Source organism: Papio anubis, chromosome X (genome assembly GCF_008728515.1).
Source record: "Papio anubis isolate 15944 chromosome X, Panubis1.0, whole genome shotgun sequence".
Classification (NCBI taxonomy): Eukaryota; Metazoa; Chordata; class Mammalia; order Primates; family Cercopithecidae; genus Papio; species Papio anubis.
The window spans coordinates 1,635,252-1,657,086 of NC_044996.1; the positions used below are offsets into that span (position 1 = coordinate 1,635,252).

The 21,835-nt window shown below is 56.8% G+C and overlaps 1 protein-coding gene across 8 annotated transcripts; it reads left to right on the plus strand.

Annotated features, from left to right (window-relative positions):
- The first annotated feature begins 819 nt into the window (after positions 1 to 819).
- On the plus strand, positions 820 to 21,731 carry ARHGAP4 (Rho GTPase activating protein 4). Of its 8 annotated transcripts, NM_001168792.1 has the most exon segments (22): positions 1,442 to 1,508; positions 5,941 to 6,145; positions 6,216 to 6,378; positions 6,576 to 6,638; positions 6,927 to 7,109; positions 8,816 to 8,944; positions 9,046 to 9,267; positions 14,939 to 15,040; positions 15,217 to 15,408; positions 15,515 to 15,599; positions 15,733 to 15,760; positions 16,001 to 16,103; positions 17,896 to 17,956; positions 18,086 to 18,163; positions 18,251 to 18,385; positions 18,475 to 18,580; positions 18,681 to 18,914; positions 18,999 to 19,072; positions 19,168 to 19,351; positions 19,566 to 19,658; positions 19,936 to 20,035; positions 21,163 to 21,396. In NM_001168792.1, coding segments are annotated over 22 exon segments (2,841 nt in total).
- Positions 21,732 to 21,835: the final 104 nt, after the last annotated feature.

Consider the following 21,835-nt stretch of genomic DNA (forward strand, 5'->3'; position numbering starts at 1 on the left):
GTGTGGGTGCGGCTGTAGGCAGGGGCGCAGGCTCTCTAGTCTCGCTGGAGAACTCGAACATCGGTACTTCCGAGGGCAGCTGCTGGAAGTCCAGGTCCTGGGCCTGCCTGGGTCTGGCTAGCTCCCAGGCCTTGAAGCCCCAGGTCCTGCAGACACACTCGACGACGTGTTCGGGAAGGGCCTTGGTACTGGGAGAAGGGGGCGGGGAGCTGAGGGAGTGTTTTTTTCCTTCTGGGCAAGAGAATTAATTGCTCAAAGTTGAAAGGCAGGAAGTACCCGCACAGCCTCTCCTCCCCAGATCTGCAGGTCAGGGTCATATGTGCCCACATTTGCACAGAGCCTTACTCTGACATGCGTGTAAACACACGCCTAGTACCCCTGCACTAGTGCCCGCAGGCCCGCCTTCGGAACAGACGCCTGGTGCCCAAGTGCCTTGCCCCTCTCCCCACATCTATACCCCAGGGATTTCCCTCCCACCAAATTGAAGTAAGTTGTCTGCTTGACTTGTCAACCGCCTCCTGCCTCCTGCCTTCCCGATTTCCCGGAGAAAAGCTGCTGCCCTGTGGTAGAGAGTGGAGGAAAGCCCCACCACCCGTGGATGAGGGAGGCCCCAAGACTTGCCCCCAGGGTGGCTAAGATCTTACTCCGAGGGGGCTGCCCCCCTCAGGCCTATGACGGGCAGGTGCAGCTGCAGGGGAAGGGAGGCAGAGCAGTCTCTTCCGGCAGCAGGAAGTGGTAACCGCCTATGGGGAAATCGTGGGGCTGAGCAGAAGGGGAACCGGAGCTGAACTCTCCTCCCCTACCAAGGGGGCCTGGAGGGAATGGCAGCCAGCTGCTGAGGTTCTGCTCTCTGGTGCTGACCTTCCTTCCCCCTCCCCTCTGAACTTCCCACCCCAGCTCTCAAGGCTCCTTGGACCTCTCTGGGGGCTGACTTGGGAAGGGAGGACCCCATCCGATGTCTGGGGGAAGCAGGCCACCCAGGGGGAGTCCAGAGCCTGGGGCAGCAATGGTGTTCATGTCCACTGGTACTGTGGGCCAGCGGCCCCGCTGTGAACTGTGCAGTCTGGCAGTGGTGACCAGGGACAGCCTTCTGGAGGTGGGGGGATGGCAGCCTGGGATGCCAGCTTATGTTGGGGTTCTCATGCCCGCTTCGGCTGCTTGGCAGCGGGGCTTTGGGCACAAGGCAGTCTAGGTGCAGGCCCAGTGGGAGGAGACGGCAAGACCGGGGCACAGTGGGGCTGGAAGGGGCGCCCTGCCCCCAGGAGCCCCTCGCGGGCAGTGCCAGCCCTGGGCCGCCCCGCCCCACCGGGAGCCGCGCTGGGGGCGGGGCTGGGCGGAGCCCGCGCAGGGTGCTGGCCGCAGCGCCCCCAAGTCCCGGCGCCGGGCCCACTCACGGCCGCGTGGGAGCAGTGGGGTTCGACGGCGCGGCCGCTAGGCCGCCATGGCCGCTCACGGGAAGCTGCGGCGGGAGCGGGGGCTGCAGGCTGAGTATGAGACGCAAGTCAAAGGTGAGAGGGCGCCGGGCGCTCCCGGCTCGTTTCCTGCGGAGACCCCAAGGTCGTGAGGGAGCCCCAAGCGTCCCCGCGCTGACCCAGGGCCCGATGCTCTCCCCAGCGACCTCTGGAGTGGGGGTGGAGGAGGGAGCCTGAGCCCCTTGCCTGCCTCCCCACGCCCATTTGGCCTCAACCGCCTGCCATCTTCCCTTCCTTCTTTCCTGTCTTCCTTCTTTTGGTCTTTGTCCTCCTTGGGTCTCTGCTCCTCACCCAAGGTTCAGTGTAGACACTGGTGGCCGCCGGTAAAGGGGAGCCGGATGTACCAACGTGCCCCCCAGAAGGCGGTAGTTTAGCTACAGTGAAGTCAACCACCTTGATTGGGCTAGGGGGTGGGGGGTGAGTAAGGGAGTCTGGGTGAGTGGATTGGTGGAGATCACCTGGCCCTAACCCCAGTGTAGTCCCTGGAGCCTCAGCACCTTTTGCCCCCCTTTAGCACTGAGGGGGATCAGAGGCAAGGGCCACTGTCTCTGGGTCAAGCTGGCGCAGTGAGTCTTGGTTGAGAGATTTAACAGGGCTGGCTTCTCAGCCTTCTGAAATTGAACCTCTTTGGGTTCTGATAAACACCCATGTGCAAATCACATGCAAATCAGCTTTGCAAATTCTTAGCCAATAGCTTGTGCCCATCTTATTCAGGGCATGGTAACTCTTGCAAAGGAAAGAGGCAGCATCTCAGCGCCAGCAGCTCCTCCATATCACTCTCAATCACTCCATTTTACCAGTTACGGAAACAAGCTCAGAGAGGTGCAGTGACTTGCCCGTGGTAACACAGCACTACAACTTCTAGGACGTAGAATGCAATAACCCTTGAAGTGCCTTTCAACCCAGAGATGTAGGTTCTAACATCATTATTCAGTGCAAGCAATTTATACCCTTTAAAGTATGCCCCAGTCCTCCTCCTTTGGAAAAGGCAGCCTGTGTCCAGAACCAGCTTGAGGTGACTACGCAGGGTGAGCCAGCTTTCCAAGCCTCACCATCATCTTGCTCAGATGGAAGTAATCATCTCCATCCTGCTTCCCCAAAATGCCATGAAGCTGAAAGACTTGGAAAACTTCAATCAGCAAATATGGGTCAGTGATTTCACACTGAAAAGTTGGGGTTTCGAGCAAGACTAAGGGTTCCTCACTTGCTCTGGGTCTGCATCCCACACCCTAGAAAAACTTCCTACCATGCTACAAAACGGGGTCACTGTCTTGACACCCTAAATTCTCAAAGGTCAGCATAGCCGTGGTTTTGGAGACCATCTTCTCTTCTGTTTTGCTTGTCAGCAGAAGTGAGACCAAATGCCTTGCTCACAGGAAGTGCTGGTGGGGCCCTGGGCCCAGCTCTGTAATTCAGGCAGACATGGATTCCAGCTCTCCTTTTGCCAGATGTTTCCTATACATCTCTGCTGTCCCAGGCCCTGGAAGTATACTGCTGTACAGGAGAGAACCCCGACTCCAGCCCCTCCAGCCCTGGCTTTTTACCCAGAGTAAAAACTGATTCAATGAGGACTCTCCTGATTTCAAATGGCGTCAGCACCCACCCTGCCCTCACATGGCTCATGGGTCTAGTGGGGGAGACATAGACTTTCCATTATGATAATAAGCACCACAGAGGGAAAGTGCAGTGTGCCAAGAAGGGGTCGGAAGAGGGCCAGCCCTAGTTTGGGGGGAGGCCAGGACAGGGTGTGCTGACGAGTTTGTCTGAACTGAGATCTGAAAGCTCAGCCAGGAAAGCCACCAGTGCAATCAACTTGCAATTCACAAGTTTCCTGCTCAACACCAGCCGGGTGTGCATGCCCGGATCTGGACTGGGACATGGCTTCCAGTTAGCTTTTACTGCCGGCAGTGATGAAGAAAGGCAGCGGTTCCCTCTACTGGTTCCTTCTGCACTGTTCAGTTGTCATAAGTCCCCAGAGATTGTATTCCTCTGGGGGAAGCAGGGCAAGACAGGCTCCAGAGGGCCAGTGAGGTGAGCAGTCGCACCTTTCTTGGAATGAAATGAAATTTACTTCTATCAAAAAATGTTAAACCGGGCTGGGCGTGGTGGCTCATGCCTGTAATCCCAGCACTTTGGGAGGCCGAGGCGGGCGGATCACCTGAGGTCAGGAGTTTGAGACCCAGTCTGGCCAACGTGGTGAAACCCTGTCTCTACTAAAAATACAAAAATTAGCTGGGTGTGGTGGTGCATGCCTGTAGTCCCAGCTACTTGGGAGGCTGAGGTGGGAGAATCGCTTGAACCCGGGAGGCGGAGGTTTCAGGGAGCCGAGATTGCACCACTGTACTCCAGCCTGGGCAATATCCTCCGTCTCAAAACAAAATAAAACAAAACGTTAAACTGATTCAGTGAGGACTCTCCTGATTTCAAATGGCATTAGCGCCCACCCCACCTGGCCTTGGAGCTGACAAGTTAACCACAGGAGGCCAGCCTCAGATAGGATGAGGACACTCTCCATCTGTCTCACTTGGCATCGTGGGCTCTGCCCTGCCCTGTCGGGAGGTCCCCCGCCCCAGGCTTCCACTTACCCAGCTTGATCCCCCAGTGGGAAGAGCTCTCCTGTTCAGTAATTCAATTGGAAGGATCAGGCTCCTGGGTCCCTCACCTGGCTAGTCTGGTGGGGGCAGGGAGTGGAGGGACGGAGGGGTGGGTGACGCATGCAGCCAGGGCTGGGGCACCTGGAGTCAGGGGAGCTGAGACTAGGGAGGGGACATTCTGCAAGAGGAGATCAGGGAGGAGGTAAGGATGCTGGGCAGGCCAAACCCACAGGGTCCCCATGCAACAGGCCCTGGGAAGTCACTGGCGGGACAGAAATCCAACGGGATTGAGCTCTTCCCAGCGGAGTCCTCCCTCGCTTGTCCTGGTCTGAATCCCTGCCGTCTTTTGCCTGGACTAGTGCGGTAGCGGCCACCTGGGCTCCACCTGGCAGTGTGAGTGGGCCCTGAAAACGAAGCTGGACCACATTCCCCCACTACTGTGGCTCCTCTCTCACTCGGAGTCCAGCTGGGAGTTCTGCCTAGACCACGGGCTCTGTGCCATCTGTCCCTACCGGTCTCTCGGACTCCCCCTACTGCCCCCACACAGCCAGCTGCAGCCTTCTGCTCTAACGATGCAGCTTGTTCTTGACCACCCTCCTTTAAAAAGAGATCCTCCCTGTCCCCACCCACCCCCGGCTCTGATCTTGCTTTGTGTGTTCATCTTCTCAGCACCCATCACTCCTGGACATTCTGGTATGTGTCCGTGCCCCATTCCAATCCCAGCTCCAAGAGGGCAGACACTTGGTCAACCCTCTTTGCCTCTGTATTTAAAACGTGCCTGCCACAGAATGGGTGCATAATCAACATTCTGCTGAAGGAAGAAATCAATTCATGTCCCTCCCTGGGGATGTGCATGGAGATGAGTAGGTGGGCAGCCTACTGGCCAGAAGCTGAGCTAGCATCTTATTTACCTGGGACCCTCAGTGCCTGGCTGGGCACTCAGGAGGTGGCAAAAGTGTCTTCCGCAGGTTGCTTAAACTTGCTGGACAGGCACTTCTTTGCTTCAGGCCTGTGTGGGGGAAGCAGTGTTGCCAAATCAAGCCAGTGATAGGGTGTCAAAAGGCTGGCGGTATGGGGCCCTGGGTGTGACTCTTTCTGCACGGTGAGGGAATGCACAGGTGGGGCGGGGGATGATTGGGAGTGGGAAGTGGGGACAGAAGACAGGGACTAGCTCCCTGCCCCACCCTTTCACTTCCAAGGTGGGATCAGCTCTCCTTGGTGCCCAGCCCTCACTGTGGACTGTCCTTTCCCCTGGGGCCTGAGGGCAGGGTTCCCCAGCCACTGAGACTGCGAGATCACTGCAGGCTTGCCCTGAGCAGCGCTATGATCTGTGTGTTGTGTATCTGTGTGTTTGCAAGGGAGGCTGCCACCTCCTGGGGCCTGGGTACTGGGGGAAAGGAAGTGGCAGGGGAAACCATTCAGTGGCTTTCCAGGAATGAGGGAGAGACAGGAAGCCAAACTGAAAGGTGCCTGGCTGGCGTTGGGGTGAGACAGGGTTGGGCAGCCTTGTGTTCCACCCACTGTGAATGGCTTCACCCTTCCCAGGGCGGCCTTGCTCCCTCTTACACTGGGCCTTTGTGCGGCTCTCCCCTCTCTCTAGGACACCCTTCTCTTTCCCCCTCAACCGGGTGGCTCGGGCCATCTGTTGGCCTCAGCACAGAGGTGGGCTGGACAGCTGAGGCCAGATCTGCCTGCAGGGGCCTAGCCTCTTTCCTTCCCTCTTAGTTCCTGCCTTCAACCTAGGCTGGGTCCAAAGGAGCCCTCAGAGCAGACGGGACTGGGGTCTGTGTGTCTCTGCCTCTCCCACCCTACGCTGGCCTGGCTGACCCAGGCAGGGCATGCTGGCCAGGCCTGAGCTGTGGTTCCCCCCACAGAGATGCGCTGGCAGCTGAGCGAGCAGCTGCGCTGCCTGGAGCTGCAGGGTGAACTGCGGCGGGAGCTGCTGCAGGAACTGGCAGAGTTCATGCGGCGCCGCGCTGAGGTGGAGCTGGAGTACTCCCGGGGCCTGGAAAAGCTGGCCGAGCGCTTCTCCAGCCGTGGAGGCCGCCTGGGTAGCAGCCGGGAGCACCAAAGCTTCCGGTAGGTGATGTGCTGGCAGGGGGGCCACGGCAGGGTCTGCTTGCAGGTCTCACTGCCCCTCTACCCCCAGGAAGGAGCCGTCACTCCTGTCGCCCTTGCACTGCTGGGCAGTGCTGCTGCAGCATACGCGGCAGCAGAGCCGGGAGAGCGCGGCCCTGAGCGAGGTGCTGGCCGGGCCCCTGGCCCAGCGCCTGAGTCACATTGCGGAGGACGTGGGGCGCCTGGTCAAGAAGGTGAGGCTCTCACCCTGGGCCATGGGAAGTGTTCAAGGCTTTGGGATCAGGAGGCTGGGAGGGCACTGGAGGCCAGGTGGGGACCAGGCAGAGTGAATCTGTGTGCCTCCCAGATGGGGCTTGAGCTGGGCAGAGCTTCCAGTGCCTGGCGGGGCCTCTCTGGGCAGTGCCGTGCTCACCTCTGCCTCTGCCTCTAGAGCAGGGATCTGGAGCAGCAGCTGCAGGACGAGCTCCTGGAGGTGGTCTCAGAGCTCCAGACGGTGAGGAAAGGGCCGGGGAGGGGCCTGCCCCAATGGCCCAGGGAGAAATGCCACTCACAGCTGGGGACGAACATCCCCAGACCATCACATCTCCCAAGCCAGGCTCAGGGAGAAGCATGCACCTAGGGGCAAAGGCCCTCTCTCCCTAAGCAGAAGGCATTAGGCTAAGTGCTCACATGGGATTGCCCAGCTCTGAGATCCAAGTTCCAGAGGGGCAGGGATGGAGGGTTAGGGGCTGGCCCGGCTGTGGCCTTCAGCAGCACTACCTTGCTTTGGGTCTCCTTGCAGGCCAAGAAGACGTACCAGGCATATCACATGGAGAGCGTGAATGCTGAGGCCAAGCTCCGGGAGGCTGAGCGGCAGGAGGAGAAGCGGGCAGGCCGGAGTGTCCCCACCACCACTGCTGCTGCCACTGAGGCAGGGCCCCTCCGCAAGAGCTCCCTCAAGAAGGGAGGGCGGCTGGTGGAGAAGGTGGGCCTGGGGGGCACCTCGGATGCAGGCCTATGGGGCATGGGCCCTGACTAGGACCTGCTGTGCTGAGGAGGAAGCCAGGGCTGGGTGCAGGGGAGGGCAGGAATGGCAGGACGGTGCCATCAGGTTCCAGGGATTCCATACGGAAGGCTCCCAGGGCCTGAGAGAGCGGGCAAAATGGTCACCCGGCCCTGGACAGCCCCACGCAACCTCTGCAAGCTCTGAGCAGGGCTCCTGCAGCTCTGCTGTTCTGCCAGCCATTCCATAAGGTTTGAAAGGGGCGAGAAGACACTTAAGGTGGGCGATGGGGTGACACGCACGGAGAAAGGGCGTTTGGGGTGAGCCCAGTAGAGAGAGTGGGGAGGTTGGGAAATGCCTAGATGGAGCTGCCAGGCTGTGCGGGGCTGAGAGTGATGGTCTCTGGGACTCTGGGAGCAGAGGAGGGAGTCGGGCATCTCCGGTGTTCTTAGGGGAAATGACAGAGTTTGGCTGTGTTGGGGGAAGGTCTCCCTGGTTGCTGTGGTTAGGAGTGCCAGCTGGCCGGGCGCAGTGGCTCACGCCATATGAAGTAGCACTTTGGGAGGGCCGAGGTGGAGTGGATCACCTGAGTCATGAGTTCAAGACCAACAGCAACATAGTCTCTACTAAAATACAAACCCTATCTCTACTAGAAAATACAAAATGATGCTTGGTATGATGGCTCAGCCTGTAATCCAGCACTTTGGGAGGCCGAGGCAGAGTAGGATCACGAGGTCAGGAAGTGAGACCATCCTGGCTAACCCAGTGAAACCCTGTCTCTACCTAAAAAGAGCCACAAAAAACTAGCAGGCGAGGTGGTGAGGTGCCACCATGATCCCAGCTACTCGGGAGAGCTGAGGCTAGGGAAGAATGGGCATAAACCAGGGGAGACAGGAGCTTTGCAGTGAGGCTGAGATCCGGCCACTGCACTCAGCCTGGGCGACAGAGACTCCTCTCAAAAAAAAAAAAAAAAAAAAAAAAAAAAAAAAAAAAAGAAAAAATACAAAATTAGCGGGCATGATGGTGGGTGCCTGTAATCCCAGCTACTCGGGGAGGCTGAGGCAGGAGAATAGCAGACACTTGGGCGGAGTTGCAGTGATCTAAGATTAATGCCACTGTACTCCAGCCTGGGAGCGACAGAGTGAAACTCTGTCTCAAAAAAAAAAAAAATAGAGTGCCAGCACAGACAGTTGCCACCAGGTTCTGTCTCATGGCCCTCTGATGATCTATCCCTACCCCTTTAGAGTGCTGGCTCCCCCCTCAGCCCACAGGCCTGCAGAGATACTATGGCCACTTCCAGCTATTGCACCTGTGTGCTAGCTCCAAGCTGGGTTTCTCGTACACCCTCCATGGTGGGGTGCCACTTGTAGCGCTTGCCTCCCACTCATCAGGTATCTGTGAATAGTTCTGTGTCACCCCCCACCTCTGTGGGGAATGTTGTGGCTCGAACCAAGGCAAGTGGCGGAAGCACAGCAGGCAGCGCCAGCACTGGCAGGTGAACAGCCGGGGAGTCAAGTCACCTCCTGGCATTGGGCTGTGGTGTGGGGAAGGCAGCAGGACTTCTGGGCTTGACCAGTTCCGGTGTAGTTGTCCACAGCGAGAGAGGTGGCGATGGGCATTACATGAAAGGCCAGAGATAGGGGCTGGCCACGTGCGTGACCCTGGCACACCTGCATTGTCTTGAGTAGCGGCAGGCCAAGTTCATGGAGCACAAACTCAAGTGCACAAAGGCGCGCAATGAGTACCTGCTTAGCCTGGCCAGCGTCAACGCCGCTGTCAGTAACTACTACCTGCATGACGTCTTGGACCTCATGGATGTGAGTCCTTGGTGGGCAGGTGGGAAAAGGTGCCTGGTGCCCCGGGGCTGGGAAATTACAGCTCCAGGACCCACCCAAGCATCTCCTTGTTTCCTCCTCAGTGCTGCGACACAGGGTTCCACCTGGCCCTGGGGCAGGTGCTCCGAAGCTACATGGCTGCTGAGAGCCGCACCCAAGCCTCCCAAGTGCAGGGCCTGGGCAGCCTGGAAGAAGCCATGGAGGCCCTGGATCCTTCAGGGGACAAGGCCAAGGTTCTCGAGGTGCATGCTGCCATCTTCTGTCCCCCGCTGCGCTTTGACTACCACCCCCATGATGGGGATGAGGTGAGGGTCACCCCCTGCTGGGCTTGGCATTCTCTGGCCTTCACTGTACTGGCGGGCAGTGGAGTGGCGTGACCCACGCTTTGCTCAGGAATCCAAGTTCTCCATGGTCTCAGGCAGTGCAGCAGCTAGAGAACTGTCCCACTTCCATTTGCAGCCTCACTCCAAGGGTGCACCGCCACAATGGCCAAGGAGGGCAAGACACTAACTGTTCAAACCATGCAGCAGGCAGCCATGTAGCTGCCCATACATTGTTCTGGGCTGGTTTCTCTGTGTTTTTAAATTTCGTGACACAAACTTGGGAGGAAATGAAGCACACACACAGTAAGATGGAATCGGACTTCTTTTTTTTTTTTTTTTTTTTTTTGGAGCGGGGTTTTGCCTTTTTAGCCCGGGCGGGAGTGCAGTGGCCGGATCTCAGCTCACTGCAAGCTCCGCCTCCCGGGTTTACGCCATTCTCCTGCCTCAGCCTCCGGAGTAGCTGGGACCACAGGCGCCCGCCACCTCGCCCGGCTAGTTTTTTGTATTTTTAGTAGAGACGGGGTTTCACCATATTAGCCAGGATGGTCTCGATCTCCTGACCTCATGATCCGCCCGTCTCGGCCTCCCAAAGTGCTGGGATTACAGGCTTGAGCCACCGCGCCCGGCAGAATCGGACTTCTTTATTACTCTTCTTCGAGCTAGTTTTTCCTGCAGCAGTTTATCCTGATGGGCATTGGCAATGACCTGGGATTACACTGGGCCCCTTGTGGGCCGACTTGGAACTTTACAAAGAGTCCAACATCACCAGGGCTTCTGATGGCACACAGCTACTCCCTAACCTACCCCTCCTATTCCCAGCTTCCACCCCCAGAAACAGCCACCCACCTCTCAGCATCAAGCAGCCATTTTCCACTGGCCAATGACGACTAGCATCTCTCACAGCCACCACACGCTTCCCTGCATCTTGTTCTCCCTGTGGGTTTATTCCAGAATTTTTGGCTAAATTAACATTCAATGTTTCGATCACCATGGCAACAGGTACTGTTGGCAGCTGAGCCATGTACTGTATTAGAATCACATGTCCTTCCTTGGACAATTTTTCCTTTTCTTCTGAAATTTATAACTCCCTCGCCTCAGGAATGCTGCTTGCTAGAACATACCCATTGCTAGGAGTTGATCGTTACCTCGTCCCAGCACTGTCCTCCACACCAGGCACCCTGTGGGGTCCACCTTCTCCTCTGCGCCCTCCCTCAGAGCCCCAGAGCCCTCCAGTCTGGACTGCTTCGCTTCTGCCCAGTGCTCTGTTTCTGGATTCCACGGCAGCAGCTTTCTTGGTTTGATACCCTTGTTTTCGTGGACGCCTTCACCAAGGGTTTCCTGACTTAGCACATCTGAAAATGTCTGTATTCTTTGTTTTGTTTTGTTTTTGAGATAGGGTCTCACTCTGTCCCCCCGGCTGGAGTGCAGTGGTGTGATGTGATCTCAGCTCACTGCAGATGCAACCTTCTGGTCCTCTCACCTCAGCTTCCCAAGTAGCTGGGACTACAGGCTTGCACTACCATGCCAGGCTAATTTTTCTTTTTTTTTTTTTTTTTTTGAGGCGGAGTCTCGCTCTGTAGCCCAGGCTGGAGTGCAGTGGCCGGATCTCAGCTCACTGCAAGCTCCGCCTCCTGGGTTTACGCCATTCTCCTGCCTCAGCCTCCCGAGTAGCTGGGACTACAGACGCCCGCCACCTCGCCCGGCTAGTTTTTTGTATTTTTAGTAGAGACGGGGTTTCACCGTGTTAGCCAGGATGGTCTCGATCTCCTGACCTCGTGATCCGCCCGTCTCGGCCTCCCAAAGTGCTGGGATTACAGGCTTGAGCCACCGCGCCCGGCCTTAATTTTTCTATATTTTATAGTGAGGGAGTTTCACTATGTTGCCCAGGTTGGTCTCAAACTCCTGGGCTCAAAGAATTGGCCTGCTTCAGCCTCCCAAAGTGCTGGGATTACAGGTGTGCCACGTGCCCGGCCAACCCTTTATTCTTATTTCATGAATACAGTACTTCTTGAATCTTTCTGAAACTTTTATTTTTTTTTTTTTGAGAGGAAGTTTCCCTCTTGTTGCCCAGGCTGGAGTGCAGTGGCACGATCTTGGCCCACTGCAACCTTCACCTCCTAGGTTCAAGTGATTCTCCTGCCTCAGCCTCCCAATTAGCTGGAATTACAGGTACCAGATACCACACCTGGCTAATTTTTTAATTTTTTAAATTAAATTAAAAAAATTTTTTTGAGACAGAGTCTTTCTCTGACACCCAGGCTACAGTGCTGTGGCGCAATCTCGGCTCACTGCAACCTCTGCCTCCCAGGTTCAAGCAATTCTCCTGCCTCAGCCTCCCAAGTAGCTGGGACTACAGGTGTGCACCACCACGCCCAGCTGATTTTTGTATTTTTAGTAGAGACGGGCTTTCACTATGTTGGCCAGGCTTGTCTCAAACTCCTGATCTCAGGTGATCCGCCTGCCTCAGCCTCACAAAGTGCTGGGATTACAGGCGTGGGCCACCATGCCCGACCCTTTTATTTTTATTTTTTAGTAGAGACAGGGTTTCACCATGTTGGCCAGGCTTGTCTCGAACTCCTGACTTCAGGTGATCTGCTTGCCTCAGCCTCCCAAAGTGCTGGGATTACAGGTGTGAGCCACCATGCCCCGCCTGAAATGTTTTTTGTTTTCTCCTGTTCCTGCATCTGCTCTATTTTCTTGCTTTGTCCCTGAGTCCAAAATCCCTGCTATATCCTTTCCAGAGAGCAAATCGTTAGTTTTCTGCTGATCGTGTCTGTTTGGTGATTCTTGGCCGTCAGTTCATATTTAAGAAGAGGCCTGAACACATACCCCACAAATGTGGATGTCTGTGGTGTTTCCTCCTGGCCTAGCCAGTTTCCCCAGTAGAAACTCTTCTGACCCTGTCTAGGGAGGAGAGGGGGCGAGAGGGCTGGGAGCTCACTCTGCTGTGTGGATTTCCTTGGAACTACCTGGTTTCAGTTCCACACCCTCCAGCCAAAGCCTAACAGGAACAGTCCTGTAATCTCCATTGCTAGAGGGAACCCTGCTCTGTGGGGAACCTGGGGCCTCTCAGTGAGAGGTGGTAGAAGGGTGGTAGAGGACTTGGGCTTGCCTTAAGGGATCTGCGGGGAGGGCCCAGGTAAGTGGGGCTTGGTCCTGGATTAAATGCCTTCTGGAAGCAGAGTAATTGTATGATGTATGATTGGATGTCTTGATTAATCTTATCTAGAAGGAGACAGTGATGGAAGCTGAAGTGATGCGAGGAAGTCATAGTCACTTACATTAACCAGGATGGAGGGATGATTTTGTGGCTTGGAAGAAGTTCTTGATTTTGTCCTCACTCAGACGTGATCGCAGAGTGGTCTTGTTTCTGTCTTCGCCCATCAAGGTCACACAGTGGCCTTGCCTGATGTTGATACTCTGGGACATTTCCGGTGTTCAGCAGGACAGCACTGAGACTGGGCTGATAGGACCCTGAGTCCAAAATCCCTGCTATATCCTTTCCAGAGAGCAAATCGTTAGTTTTCTACTGATCGTGTGAGTTTAAGGGAGGGATCAAATTTCAATGTTCCCTAGGGTATGGATAGATTTATTTTTTCTCTAGAGAGAGGGTCTGGCTCTGTTGTACAGGCTGGAGTGCAGTAGTGTGATCATAGCTCACTGCAGCCTCCAACTCCTGGGCTCAAGTCATCCTCCTGCCTGAGACTCCCGAGTAGCTGGGACTATAGGTGCATACCACCATGTGTGGCTAAGATTTGTACTTTAAAAACAATTATTTTATTTTTAAATTTTAATCTATTTATTTATTTATTTTGAGACCGGGTTATGAGACGGGCTAATTTTTGTATTTTTGGTAGAGTCAGGATTTTACCATATTGTCAAGGCTGGTCTCGAACTCCTGGGCTCAAGTGATCCACCCGCCTCAGCCTCCCAAAGTGCTGGGATTGCAGGTGTGAGCTAGTCCAGCCTAGATGGACTTTTAAAAAAATGTGTGGCAAAATACACATAGCATAAAACATACCACATTCACCATTTTTAAGTGTGCGGCCCGGGGGCAGAAGCACATTCACGGTGCTGTGCAGCCATCACCACCATCCAGCCGCAGAACTTGTTCATCTTCCCAAACTGAAGCTGTGGCCCGTTCAACCCCAACTCCCCACCCCCCAGCCCCTGGCACCCCCCCTTCCACTGTCCATCTACAGAGTTCACGGCTCTCATTTGAGGCCCCTCACAGGAGTGGAATCCTATAGTGCGGGCCTTTCTGTGACTGGCTCCTTTCACTGAGTCCCATGTCCTCAAGGGTCAGCCATGTCGGAGCCCATCTCAAAATGGCCTTACTTTCTTCTCCATGACTTGCACCTTCCTGCAGTCCTGTAAGGCGGGGCTTGGTGGAGATGGAGAGCAGGGCAAGTGTTTAGCCACAGATGAGTCCTCACTTTCAATTTTAACTGTAATGTCAACTTTCTGGATGTTTACATGCTTAAAAGAGTAATTCCTTCCTTCATAAAGTATTGGCTCCCACTCTGCCCATGACGCAAGCTGCTCTCATCTTGCCACACGGAAATTTATGTCTGCCCAGTTAGAGTGAGCAGTTTTTCTGTCTACTCCTTTCCCTAGAAGAAGTGGGGCTGGGCCCTCCCTGTTCTGTCTCAGACTTCAGTCTTCTTTACCATTCTATTCTATTTTATTTTATTTTGAGATGGAGTCTCGCTCTGTCACCCAGGCTGGAGTGCAATGGCGCCATCTCGGCTCACTGCAACCTCTGCCTCCCAGGTTCAAACGATTCTCCTGCCTCAGCCTCCCAAGTAGTACAGGCACGTGCCACCATGCCTGGCTAATTTTTGTATTTTTTTTAATAGAGACGGGGTTTCACCATGCTGGTCATGCTGGTCTTGAACTCCTGACCTTGTGATCTGCCTGCCTCGGCCTCCCAAAGTGCTGGGACTACAGATGCACACCACCATGTCCAGTTAATTTTTTGTATATTTAGCGGATACAGGGTTTCACTATGTTGGCCAGGCTAGTCTCGAACTCCTGACCTCAGATAATCCATCCGCCTCAGCCTTCCAAAGTGCTAGGATTACAGGCGTGTGCCACTGCGCTGGGCCACCATTCTGTTTTAAATAAGAGTTTTATTAAGGTATGATTCATATACCATAAAATTCACTGTTGTAAAGTGTACAGTTCAGTGGTTTTTAGTATATTTAGAGTTGTGCAGCCATCACCATCTAATTCCAGAACATTTTTGTCACCCCCTAAAGGAGCCATTAGCCACTACTCCTCCCTGTTCCCCTCTCCAGCCCCCGGCACCCACTCCTCTGCTTCCTGTCTCTATGAATTTGCCTGGCTGAACACTTTACATAAGTGGATTCATTCCTTCTCCTGGCTGAATCCTCTTCCATTCTGTGGGTAGACTGCACTGAGTTTAGCCATCCGTCTGTTGGATGAGTGGTGCCGCTATGAACCTCTGTGGACAAGTCTTAGTTTGGACACATGTGTTCCCTTCTGCCATTCTTCAGCTGAGCGTCTGGGCTGGTGGTCCTGTGTCTGGCCGCCAGGCCACAAAAGGGTGCTTGCTTCCCTTATGCCCCGGGAATCTTGGCACCTACTGCCCAAGCGCAGCCCTCAGCCCCCTGGCCGCCACCCTCTGCAGGTGGCTGAGATCTGCGTTGAAATGGAGCTGCAGGACGAGATTCTGCCCAGAGCCCAGAACATCCAGAGCCGCCTGGACCGACAGACCATCGAGACGGAGGAGGTCTGGGCAGCCCACTGGGGGTTAGAGGGAGACAGGGACCTGGAGCCTGTATAGCCTGCTGTTGGAAGTGGCTGCCCTGCCTGCCCGCCTCCCTCTGGTCCCTTCCTTCTGACTTGGACTTCCTGTCTCCATCCCTGTCCCCCATCTCTTACCACCCTGTGCGGTCTCCTCTGCAGGTGAACAAGACGCTGAAGGCAACACTGCAGGCCCTGCTGGAGGTGGTGGCCTCGGATGACGGGGATGTGCTCGACTCCTTCCAGACCAGCCCCTCCACCGAGTCCCTCAAGTCCACCAGCTCAGACCCAGGCAGCCGGCAGGCAGGCCGGAGGCGTGGCCAGCAGCAGGAGACCGAAACCTTCTACCTCACGGTGGGGAGGGCTGGGCTGGTGGGTGGGACCCGTGGGGGCGAGGCTGGGGCAGAGGGAGGGGCTCAAGCCAGGGCTAACACTTTGGGCTCTTCTTGGGGCTGCCTAGAAGCTCCAGGAGTATCTGAGTGGACGGAGCATCCTCGCCAAGCTGCAGGCCAAGCACGAGAAGCTGCAGGAGGCCCTTCAGCGAGGTGGGCCCAGGACCCTATGTAGCCCACGGTCCTCCCCTCCTGCCTGTCCTTGGCCATTATCCACACCTTTCTCTCTGGGATGCATTGAAGACCCTTGGCCTGAGAGGCAGACCAATGTTCTCCCACCCCACAGGTGACAAGGAGGAGCGGGAGATGTCTTGGTGAGTCCTTCATGAGGGGCTGGTGTGTTCTGAGAAGCTGGGGCCCTGCGATGGTCCCCCATCTCTTCTCTCTGTCGGGCCCAGCTCAGCTGCCCAATTCCCTGAGCCTCAATATCCCAGTTTTCGCACTGGATTGTGGAACAACTTCAGAGAATTAGAGGCCTACTTGGCTGGGCTGGTGGGTGGGGCACCCTATTCTCCATGCCCGGCCCCCTCAGAGCCAGTTCCCGTTCACCGCAGGACCCAGTACACACAGAGAAAATTCCAGAAGAGCCGCCACCCCCGCCCCAACTCCCAGTATAACCAGAGACTCTTTGGGGGAGACATGGAGAAGTTTATCCAGGTACTTGCTTTGCCCCACATGCCAGCCCACCTGTACATGCTGGTCTTTCTTCAGCCTTGGGTCACCTCAGTGACCAGAGCATCTGCCTGATCCCAGGGTCCTCCACTCTCAGTCATCAACTGTCCCTTTCTGGGTGGGCCTCTTCCAGGCCACTGTTGGGCTCCCCTGTAGCCTCTGCTGATTAAAGGGAGCATCCTTAACTAGTAATGGGAATGTATAGAAAACCTGGGGCAGCAGCATTTTTAGGTGCGAGATATTGAGAGCTTCTCCCCTGCAACTTCTGGCCAGCGTGGTACTGGGGGTCCTGGACAGTGAAATAAGGGGAAGCAAGAAAGATCAGAAAACTAATACTGAGATCAGAAAGTATCAGAGGGTGCCAGGCACGGTGGCTCACGCCTGTGATCCCGGCTCTTTGGGAGGCTGAGGTGGGCAGATCACTTCAGCCCAGGTGTTCAAGACCAGCCTGGGCAACGGTGAGAACCAGCGTCTCACTAAAACTCTAAAAGGTAGCGAACATGTAATCTGATCACCATAATTGTGAAGTGAGGAGGAGGAGGAGGAAAAAAAGGAAAGACAGAAACAAAGAAAGAAAGAAATACAGAGAATAAAAAGGGAAAGAAAAAGAGGGCGGGCCCAGCGGTGGCTCGGCCTGTAATCCAGCACTTTGGGAGGCCGGGGAGCGGGGATCGAGGTCAGAAGATCCCGGACCATCCTGGCTAACACGAGTGGGGAGCCCTGTCCTGCAAAAAAATACAAAGCGAGGCGAGGTGGTGAGCCTGCTGAGTGCTTCTTGGGAGGCTGAGGCAGGAGAATGCGTGAACCCAGGGCCCGAAGACTTACAGTGAGCTGAGATCCAGCCACTGCACTCCAGCCTGGAAATGACAGAGCCAGACCCGTCTCAAAAAAAAAAGAAAAGAGAAAAGTAAAGAAAGCATCAGAGGGCTGGGCATGGAGAATACCAGAAGATCAGGTGATACCATCATTTTCCAGTGATGTGGTTATGTGTGTAGAACATTCCGGAAATCAACAGATTCTTTGATAGACACTTTGAGTTTCTTTCTTTTTCGCTGCATTTTATTTGTTGAGACAGGGTCTTGTGCTGTTGACCAGGCTGAAGTGCAGTGGTCACGATCTCAGCTCACTGCAGCCTTCACCTCCTACCTGTTGGGGTTCAAGCGATTCTCATGCCTCAGCCTCCCAAGTAGCTGGGACTACAGGTGTGCACCACCACACCTGGTTAATTTTTATATTTTTAGAAGAGGTGAGGTTTCACCATGTTGGTCAGGTTGGTCTCGAACTTCTGACCTCAGGTGATCCTCCTGCCTCAGTCTCCCAAAGGGCTAGGATTACAGGCGTGAGCCACCACACCCAGCTTGAGTTTCTAAATGTTACTTGATTCAAGGTCGGTGTACAGAATTCAATTGCATTTTTATATTCCAGCAATAATTTGCAAATAAAATGTAAGGCACTGCCTGAAACCTCATCAAAGATATCAGACACCTAAGAGTGTGCTAGGCCTCGATGCCGACAACGATGATGTGTTCTTGAGAGAAAATAAAAGCACTCAGCCTGGTGCGGTGGCTCATGCCTGTAATCCCACCGTTTGGGGAGATTGAGGCAGGAGTATCACTTGAGCCCAGGAAGTCGAGGCTGCAGTGAGCTAAGATCATGCCACTGCACTTCAGCCTGGGTGACAGAGTGAGACCTTGTCTCACAAAAAGAAAAAAAAGCAATTGAATGACAACACAGGGCATACTGTGTCCATGGTGAAGTAAACACCCTCTGTCCCCAGTGCTCAGGCCAGCCTGTGCCCCTGGTGGTGGAGAGCTGCATTCGCTTCATTAACCTCAACGGTAAGCAGGACCCAGCCCCTCCCGCTGTCCTGGCACCCAGCACCCAGCTCCCAGCACCTGGCATGGGAGGCCATCCTGGAGGGGCTGGGGAAGATGCTCAGTGCCCACCAGCTCGTTGTCCTCCCACAGGCCTGCAGCACGAAGGCATCTTCCGGGTGTCGGGTGCCCAGCTCCGGGTCTCAGAGATCCGTGATGCCTTCGAGAGAGGTGGGGACGGGCAGGGCGGGCAGGGCTGGGGGCTCGGGCAGACGTTACCAGCTTCCTCCCCCCACTGCACCACTCGCCTGTCTGCAGGGGAGGACCCACTGGTGGAGGGCTGCACTGCCCACGATCTGGACTCGGTGGCCGGGGTGCTGAAGCTCTACTTCCGGAGCCTGGAGCCCCCACTCTTCCCCCCAGACCTGTTCAGCGAGCTGCTGGCTTCTTCGGGTGAGGCCGGGGCCTGAGGCCAGTGGGGGTAGGGCACTTGCTAGGGCAGCCCCACTCACTCGGCTCTCTCTGGGCGGTTTTGGCCACAGAGCTGGAGGCCATGGCAGAGAGGGTGGAGCACGTGAGCCGCCTGCTATGGCGGCTGCCCGCGCCAGTGCTGGTGGTTCTGCGCTACCTCTTCAACTTCCTCAACCAGTGAGTGCTGTGGGGCGAGTGCTGGGGTGGGGGCCAGGGTCGAGGGGATAAGGGGACTCGGGGTGCGGGCTCTCTGCTTGTGATGTGTGTGTCCCCCCAGCCTGGCCCAGTACAGCGATGAGAACATGATGGACCCCTACAACCTGGCCGTGTGCTTTGGGCCCACGCTGCTACCGGTGCCCGCTGGGCAGGACCCGGTGGCGCTGCAGGGCCGGGTGAACCAGCTGGTGCAGACGCTCATACTGCAGCCAGATCGGGTCTTCCCGCCCCTGACCTCACTGCCTGGCCCCGTCTACGAGAAGTGCATGGCACCGCCTTCCGCCAGCTGCCTGGGGTACACCCTTGGTGCTGCAGAGGGGATGGGGGGTCCACTGGAGAAGAGCCCCCCTCATCCACCTTGCTCTGCCCTGAACCTCAGGGATGCCCAGCTGGAGAGCCTGGGGGCGGACAACGAGCCAGAGCTGGAAGCTGAGATGCTTGCCCAGGAGGATGGTGAGGGCGATGGGCAGAGAGCCCCACCCTGTCCCTGCCCTAGTGTCCACACCCGCCCCCCCCCCCCACAGCTTGGACCCCCCTCTCCTCCCCAGACCTGGAGGGGGTTGTGGAGGCTGTGGCCTGCTTTGCCTACACGGGCCGAACGGCCCAGGAGCTGAGCTTCCGGCGGGGGGACGTACTGCGGCTGCACGAGAGGGCCTCGAGCGACTGGTGGCGGGGGGAGCACAATGGTGTGCGGGGCCTCATCCCCCACAAGTATATCACACTGCCTGAGGGGTAAGTGAGCTGCGCGCTCAGGCCCCAGGGTTCCTGGAGTCTCCGCACCTCCCCTTCATCCAGCCCTCCCCTGACCCCAAGTTAGATTCTGAAGGTCTGGGCTAGGCCAGAGAATGGAGCCTGTCTGACTACTTCTGACTGGCACGGAGGCTGCTGGCCCTGGACCCTGTGCAGGGAAGGAGCACTCAAAACAGGCTGGTGCTTCCCACCACAGGGCAGAGAAGCAGGTGGTGGGCGCAGGGCCGCAGACTGCAGGGGAGTCTGGGAGCAGTCCTGAGGGCCTCCTGGCATCAGAGCTGGTTCACCGGTGAGCAAGAAGACAGGGCTTGGGGGACCCACACATGTGCTGTTCTAGGCCAGAGGGGACTGGGGTCAGGCTTTGGCCCCGTGGGAGTGGGAGGAGTTGGCAGATGAGGACGTGACAGAGTGACCCAGCTTGTGACAGGGAAAGAGGCTCTAGAGGAGCTTGGGGACCACTGGGCCAGCCTCCTTTCCTTGGCCACACCCCAGGGTGGGAGGAGCCACTGCCCAGTTAGCTCAGGGACTTCCCAGAGCCCCCACCAGGCTCCCCGTCTGTCCTGCAGGCCAGAGCCATGCATCTCACCGGAGGCCGTGGGACTCTCTGGACATAGACGACGCTGCTTGGTCCCAGCCTCCCCGGAGCAACACGTGGAGGTGGATAAGGTGAGAGTGGGTATGTGGCAGGTGAGGGACATCTGTCCTGGGGGGATCTTTGCCTTCCCTTGGGAGCCAAACTCCTCCCTCCTTGAGGTTCCAGTCCTTGCCCTCCCTGGCCTTAGCTCAGGGGAACCTGCCGCCAGACACACAGGCCCAAGGCAGACCCCATGGAGGGTAGAAAGGCAAAGATGTAAGGGCGAGTGGGGATGGAGAGGGATGGCCACAGAGGCAGGGATGAGAGGGACAGAAGACACTTGGCCTGGCTAGAGCCTGGGGCTTGCATGTTGGAATTCATGTTCGGCTTCAGAGCAGGGAGTGGCAGGGCTGAGTTAAGGCTGTTTACCTGGTAGAGGCAAGGGACTCCAGGGCAGATTTCAAGGCTGGCATCTGTAGCTGGGCTAGGTAACAGGCGGTGCCATGGCAGGCGCCTGGCATGCCAGGGAGGATGAAAGGGACAGATGGCAGGGAGGCAGGAGGGGGTGGCTGGTTGGGGATTGGAGTGGGGCAGCAGTGGCTCTCGAAGGAGCAGAGCGCAGGCTCAAGATGTGGCTCTGGCAAGCGCACGACCTGGGGAGCCCTGCTCCATGCTCTGTGCCATGGGACCTGTGAACACTGTTGGGCTGAACGTGGAAGCCCAGGGAAAGTTGCTAAGCCCAAGGAGGAGAGACCCGAGAACATGTGGGTGTCCCAGGTGTGGCCAAGCCCCCCGGCTTAGGGAGCCCAGGGAGGGTCGGGTAGACACGCAGGAGCAGGAGCGGGAGCCAGGGACAGAGCAGCCTGGAGATGCCATGGGAGGACACTGACCTGGGAGTTCCCCGCATGCTGGCGGTCCCTGAGGCCACGGGCAGGGGGACTGTGATATCTGCCAAGGAAAGAGTGGGGGCGAGAAGAGAGGGGTCCCCACTTTCGGGCTAAACCAAGGAATTGCTGTCCTCAGAGGAGACTGTGACAGAGACACCAAAAGGGGCAGGCGGGATGCCAGGTGCGAAGTGGGGGAGAGCGACCTGGAGGCTGAGGGACTGGGGATGTTGTCTGAGGACTTGCTTTGGGAGTGGGAGGAACTCAGGTGGGTCTTGGGTAGGGTCAGTCGGGGGAGCTCACTGGCCACCCTCCCTTTCTTTCCCCTCCACTAGGCCGTGGCACAGAACATGGACTCTGTGTTTAAGGAGCTCTTGGGAAAGACCTCTGTCCGCCAGGGCCTCGGGCCAGCATCTGCCACCTCTCCCAGCCCTGGGCCCCGAAGCCCAAAGGCACCGGCCGGCAGCCGCCTGGGCAAGAACAAAGGCTTCTCCCGGGGCCCTGGGGCCCCAGCCTCACCCTCAGCATCCCACCCCCAGGGCCTGGACACAACCCCCAAGCCACACTGAGGTGCTGCTGCTGGAGCTGTGTGCCTCAGGCGGCTACCCCCTGGACCGGCCACTCTCCCCAGCCCTCTTGCTTCTCTCCAACCCTGTCCAGCAAGTTCAGGGTGCCTGCACTTCACCCTGTGCAGAGGTGGGATGGGGCCGCACATGCAGGGATGCCCACTCCACACCCTGCCTGCCTCTCAGCCCTGGCCCAGACCCCTTTTGGAGGCTGGGGAAAGCCCTATTCTGCGACTTTGTGGAGGGCTGGTCAGTGGCTGCTGGGTGGCAGGTACCCTTGCTCAGATGCCTGGCAGGGCTGGGTGGTGATTCATAAAGACCTCGTGTTGATTCCCTGATGGGAGCCAGCTCTCTGTCTCAGGGGTGGGTGGGTGGGTGCTGGAGGCCAGAACAGCTTCCCTGGGGGTCCTGCAGCTTTGAAGACTTGGCCGCCTGCACCATG